The sequence below is a fragment of the Morone saxatilis genome, unplaced genomic scaffold (assembly GCF_004916995.1).
Source record: "Morone saxatilis isolate NCDOM2014 unplaced genomic scaffold, NCSU_SB_2.0 Contig0, whole genome shotgun sequence".
Lineage (NCBI taxonomy): Eukaryota > Metazoa > Chordata > Actinopteri > Moronidae > Morone > Morone saxatilis.
The window spans coordinates 1,361,301-1,367,537 of record NW_023339650.1 but is presented as its reverse complement, the minus strand read 5'-3'; the positions used below and the strand labels follow the sequence as shown (position 1 = coordinate 1,367,537).

General features: G+C 42.9%; 1 protein-coding gene across 1 annotated transcript; it reads right to left on the bottom strand.

Moving 5' to 3' along the window:
• Positions 1-2,604: 2,604 nt before the first annotated feature.
• LOC118323142 (ADP-ribosylation factor-like protein 4D) lies at positions 2,605-6,186 on the bottom strand. The gene is made up of 3 exons (XM_035655079.1): positions 6,026-6,186; positions 4,512-5,223; positions 2,605-3,599 (listed from the first exon to the last, which is right to left on the bottom strand). Exons 2-3 carry the CDS (start codon positions 4,953-4,955, stop codon positions 3,435-3,437), a joined length of 609 nt encoding a protein of 202 aa, XP_035510972.1. The 5' UTR covers positions 4,956-5,223; positions 6,026-6,186; the 3' UTR covers positions 2,605-3,434.
• Between the last annotated feature and the right edge of the window lie 51 nt (positions 6,187-6,237).

Genomic DNA, 6,237 nt, shown 5'->3' with positions numbered 1-6,237 from the left:
TTTGAACCTGTTTGGATCTGACACAACCTTCTGGGTTCGGGCTCGTACAGAATTAGATTTAAATATATATATGTAAGATTTTCTTAATAATAATTGCTGTGATTAAATGAGTGAATTTGTTATTGATCAATTTTGATGATTTTGTAATAAACTATTTGTTTATTTATTTATTCAGGTCAGGTTCTGGCCCAAAATGGCTTCTGTGGTTCGGGCTTGCACAGAATATTTTTGGGTTTGGATCAAAGCTCTAATATGTGACTAACTACAAAGCAAGATATACCTTTTACCGGGTTCAGCTGTTATTCAGCTGTCATAAGGAGGGAAAGTGATTTATTTATTATTAGTTTGGGTTCTACTGTTGTAGCACTGGCCATCAGCTCCAGCCCGTTCTCATTCCCGGGTGTCAAATACCGACCTTTAGCGTCTGTATGAGACAAACTGGGCCTTTATCTAATTCCAATGCAACCCATGTGTGTCAGGAGACATCCTGTAAAGAGAGACAGTCCACTGAAGGAGGTGGTTGGGATAGATTGTTATAGCAAATACAGGACTTTTTAAAGGGAAGTTTGGTACAGTAGTTGTTGGCAAGCTTATGAGTGCGTGGGAATGTATTAATAGTTGCACGCCCACTCAATAGTGATAATCCAGATGTGACAGTAAACAGGGTTTGAGTACTTTCAGTCTTTTGTGAGTGCAGAACTATGAATCCTTCAAGGAGGGTCTGTTTGAAGTATTTGGACGACTGTTACTGCAGCTTTAGCATACTGCTACATCAAAGCAGAGCAAATAAACACGTAAAACAGGAATCCATTTGGTGCCTACAGTGAATAAAATGGATGTATGTATCACATAAACCCCTTCACATTCCCACACCAAATGTAGTCTGGTATCGATACAGTCCTGAGCTCCTGACATCATGAAAGGTGAAATATAAGCAGTTGTTTCACAGTGGAAGGGCTCCTGAGGGCAAGGCCACCTCAAACAGGTCAGCGATATGAGCCACAGCACTCGATACCATGATATGGCAGAGTGAGGGGGGAGTGAGCTGAGCCACAGAAAAGGGAGAAGGGTAATAAAAGAGAGGTGTGGGGGAGAAATAATGGGATGACCTACTGATGAAAGGCCCTGAGGACACATGGAACCTGTTTGATGCCCAAACGGCAACAAATACTGTTACGAGCTGCCTGCTCCAAACTCCCTATAGTCATCCTGCCAATGTCTGTATCTGTAAGCCTCAATGTAACAATGAATGGTAACACATTGACAATCTATCGCCATCTTATATTCATGCAATCCATATTAATGAGGAGGAGCTGTAAAACTGGATTATATTCACTGGCTGAGCTGCAGTAGCCTGTACAGTACGCACATACAGCACTGTATATTTATATTCATGTGTTCAGGTCTGTAAATAACTAGAAAAACTATGTGAGATTAAATAAAAGTTAAAGTTCTTGCACTTCAGAAGGTTTTATGGACAGATGGACAATCCCACTGTCGGTTGCTTGTATTCACTTTACCTTCTGCTGGTAAAATTCATATGAAGTTTTTTCATTGATGAAAGAAAAGAACTCCCAGCAGCTCCTGCACACTTATTATTCAACTGTGGGTATAAATAACTAATTTATGACCCAAAATACTAATAGTGATTGTTGTGGTTAGGGGTTAACCACCATAACTGTCTGTACTTAACATTGGCAGATTAATAGTGAACAGAATAGTCTTATTCATTCTCTCACTGGAGAAACTAATTATTATCCTCTACCGTCACATCTCATCCTGGCAGTGATTATTCCAGGTTCCAGCTTGTGACATGCGGAGTATTCCTGCTGTACTTAAAGACATGTTTGAACAACACTTAGTCTGCACCTGTCAGGCACTAACTCAGGCTAGCCAACGCGGTCTTAAATCATTGCGTGATGAACTTTCAGTTCAGATTTTCAGTTTGGTTTCCATAAAGTAATGCCAGAGTTGCTCAATAATTGAGTCATATGTTGACATTCTACAAAACAAAATGTACACAATGTAAAAACAGCTTCATGTTTGTTGAGCCATGTGAAGAGATCAGTTTAGGTTTAGAGAAACTGCGGTGGACGTTTCACTATCTTCTGCCATTTTAGGGAATAAACCATTAATGACAAAATAATTCTACAGTCAATTTCCGCAACGAGTAGTCGATTAATGGATAAATTGTCAACTACTAGTCAAATATTCTAATAACAGATCCATTATTTTGAGGTTTTTTAAAGAAAAATGTCCAATGATTGAATGAAAATGATTCTACTAAGCTTCTCAAAGGTGAACATTTTCTGGTCTTTGATTTGAGGATGTTTTAAAGAAATTCATTTAATGATCTGTTCTGGACACATTCCAGACTCATTGATAGGCTTAAGTTCAATGAAATGAAGAAAACGTCTGCAGATGTATTGATTTCTATTGCCAACATTAGATATTTCTATTCAATGCTTTACTAGTCTATTATGTCTGCCCATTTCCCATAATGCATCGTGACTTTGAATTCCTGCAACTCAGGTTAGCCAAAGCTGTGTTAAATCAACGTGTGATGTACAGCACTTAGAACAAAAGAGACCAGTTTCCAGAAAGTAATGCCAAAGTTGCTCAATAATTTATTCATATGTTGACATTTTACAAAACAAAATGTACACAATGTAAAAACAACTTCTTGTTTGAACTTACCAACCAACCTTTCAGTCAACCTCGAAACACACCCAACTGAGACAGGCAAATAACTTTGGTGGAGAGTGAAAAACAATCTAAACTTGCATGGCTGGACTCAGTGTGTCAGTCTGTAGCTGTAGTCCCAATCACATACCTAACTAACCTAGAATCATCTGAACAGTCCTCTTCTGATCAACAAAAGCGTCGTCCTAATATTTCCAAGCAGGTACTTGGGTGAACATCATGCAACATAAAGATTTAGAGTAAGTGTGACATTGAAACTTAGTGAAAGGAACAGGAACTATGCTGGGGCCAGGCCTGCAGGTCTCTGTTGGCACTACAGTTTGTATAAGTCGTCGTACAAAAAAATCCTTCAATATTGGAGTGAGTGCATCAGTGAGTGTTCATGGTATATTGCACAGGTTTTCCTCTGTCCCTCCCTCTGGAGCTGAGTGTCTCTCCTCTGTGCTCCTTTAAGGGTGGCAGAGGAGGAGAGGGAAGAGTGCTCAGGAGCAGAAACAATCCCAGAGGAAGCAGCTCTGCCCAGATGTGTGGAGGGTGGAGGAAGGTGTTAACATTTGGCACGGACTTCAGAGCCACAGTTTGTTGGCTGAAGACATCCCAACAGGCCCCCCCCCCTCTGGTTTCACCCACTCAAGTTCCCAGTGTCACAGACGTGTCTGCTGAGAAGATCCTCAGACAAGTAGTGGTTCAAAAAGTCACCTCTATCCCCAGAACCGCTGCAATCCTCCGCCTCATCTCTTCTTTTTGCTGTGTCGGAGCATCTTCTTCCTCTTCAGGATCATCTCGTAGAGCTTCTCCAGGCCGGGCTGAAGGCCCTGGCCGTCCAGCGCTGAGCAGCCCTGTGTGTGGTGCAGTGTGGACGAGCTGAGCTCATGGAGAGCCAGCACCTTCTCCACCTGAAACACAGAGGCACGAGAGGGGACGTCAGTCACAGCCCGACACAGCAAATCTGACCACCAATAACATCAACAGTCTCAGGGTTGGTTATTTTTCCAATGATGGACCTTAAAGCATGATTTCATGCTCACTAGGGTTAAATGAGGGTGTTCTGAAGGCAGGTTATATTGAGTTACAAAGCCAATGGCTTCAAACACTCAATATCTAAGAGAAACTAGTTCCATATGATGTTTAACTAACTTTAGACCACTCTCCTCCCCAGTACATTTAACCAGGTGAAGAGTCAGTTTAGGTTAGAGAAACCCCAGTGGACATGTTTCACTATCTTCTGCCATTTTAAAGACTAAACCATTAATGAGACAAGTCATTGCAGTTCTAGAGTCTATTTCTGCAACCATTAGTCAATTAATGGTTTAGTTGTCAACTATTAAAATTAGTCAACTATTTTGATAATCGGTCAATTGTTGTCATTTTTAAGAAAGAAATATCCAATGATTGAATAAAAATGATTCATTTCAGAGTGTTAATGTAATGATCTGTGTAATGAAATGTTGTGTGCTAGTGTGCCACAATAATGGAGTGTTAAAACATGGTCATTTGGTATAAATTGATATATGTGGTTGTTTAGGAATATTCCTCTAGATGCGCTCCTGTTGACCCTGAATCCCACCCGCTGATGCTGCAGGTTCACCGTAGAGCTGCAATGATCAGTCAACTAATCGACTCGTTGACTAGTTAAGAAAAATAACTGCCAACTATTTTGATAATCGTTTTAATTCATCTTTGGAAGAAAACGCTGTTGTCAGCCTCTCTTATATGGTGACAACTTGCTCTTCTCTGTTATTAAACTGAACCCCCAAGTTTCTGTCAACCAATGAACTGCACCAAGCTATTCTTGGAACAATAACTACCTCTGAAGCTGACACGGCTCCATCCAGATCTTGTTTGTTAGCCAGAACCAGTACGGGCACCCCCTGGTTCTCCGCTGACCGGGTGATTCTGTGGAGCTCCACCTTGGCCTCCTCCATGCGCTCCGTTTCGGCCGCGTCCACCACGAACACCAGTCCGTCCGTCCTCCTGGTGTACGACTTCCAAAGGGGCCTGAGTTTCTCCTGACCGCCGACATCCCACACCTGGAACGTGGTGGTGTTGGCTTTGGAGTTGCCCATGGGCACTTTAATCCGCTCCATATTGAAGCCCTTGGTGGGAATCGTCTCAACAAACTCCCGCAGCTTGAGCCTGTAGAGGAGGGAGGTTTTCCCCGCGGAGTCCAACCCAATCACCACAACGTGTAAAGACTGGAAGCTGGGGAGGAACGGGGTGTTGGGGGCGATTTCTGTTAACTGGTTCCCCATGTTTAGGTCCTATAAAGTGGAATAATCCCTCTACCACTAAATTGTTTCCTTTCGCAGGTCTTCCTTTAAACTCCCACTATCTCGCTGTTTTCCTAGACCCTTGTCTCACTTCCTTCCTCCTTCTGTATCCTTGGCAGCAAAAAGTGTGTGTGTGGAGACGCTTTGAAGGTAGCGTGAGGGACAGGGAGGAGCCGGATCACACTCCTGGACTCACTTCAATGGTTGGTGCAGGAGGGTGGTGGGGGGGCCGACTGCAGTCACTGAGGACCTGAGAGAAAAAAGGAGAGGGGGAGGAAAACATTTGTCAGCTATTTTATAAGGGCACAGGGCTGTCACTAATTTGACTGTTTGAGTCTTAATGCAGCTCCAACACAGTCTGACCATGAGAAGGGCACCAATGATAAATATATGCTATGTAGAGACTTTTAAGAAAATTAATGTGGTTTAAATATAGGCTGCAAGGTTGGCCCTTTTTTATAAATACTGTGCTACAATCGTTCTAAGGGAAATTGTGTAATTATAAACGTGCTTGGTTGAAGTGGTAATCTTGTGTAAAAACGGGTTAAAAAGCTTTTGCTGTGAACTGCTGGCAAGCTTTTGTCCTGACGGACTGCACAGTGAATGGTGAGCCATTGCATTTGCACGGCAGAAGGCATTGTCAGCAGCTGTAGTGTTTTCAGTTTCTAGCTCAATCCCGCACAGAACTGGAAGAACAGGGGTCAGAAAGAGCCTCCAGCCGCGGAGAGATCCTGCAATGGCTGTTCTGGCTTTCGGTCGACTCAACTCATGCTAAATTACCCCAACAGGCACTGCAGGTCCCGTTTGTAATTCGGTTGGAAACAGCCTCAAACACAGATAATAGATGCTATAACAGATGCTTTCAGATATTTTTAATACATTTTAGCAACAAACATCGACTTACAGTTTAGTTACTAAGGTAAAATTCAGTAAAAAGTGCATTAATCGTCTCTTGATAGTGCGCTTGGCGGCGACATCTTCAAAGGACTGGTGCCGCTCCAACAAAGTCAGCAAATGTAGGATATTTGTGTGGAATAGTTTCTATATCTCACCTGTCCGCGCTTCCGAGCTGCTGAAACCACTCAACATTGTTGCACAGCGACGAATTTGTGAACGATATCCGAGTTTGAAGGGCAGAATAATCCGGATAGATTCGTGTTCAGCGCTGCAGCGCGTGAAACCCTGTGACTCTCGCGACTGTCCGACGAACACTGGCTGCACGAGAGGCAGCAGCGCGAGGACACACACACACACACACTGCCTC

Bases quoted from the DNA above. Each gene is read 5' to 3' on its own strand.
- LOC118323142 (XM_035655079.1), bottom strand. From the start codon at position 4,955: ATGGGGAACCAGTTAACAGAAATCGCCCCCAACACCCCGTTCCTCCCC. The intron at 3,600-4,511 runs GTAGTTATTGTT...TCTGTGTTTCAG, and splicing joins GAGCCGTGTCAGCTTCAGAG to GTGGAGAAGGTGCTGGCTCT.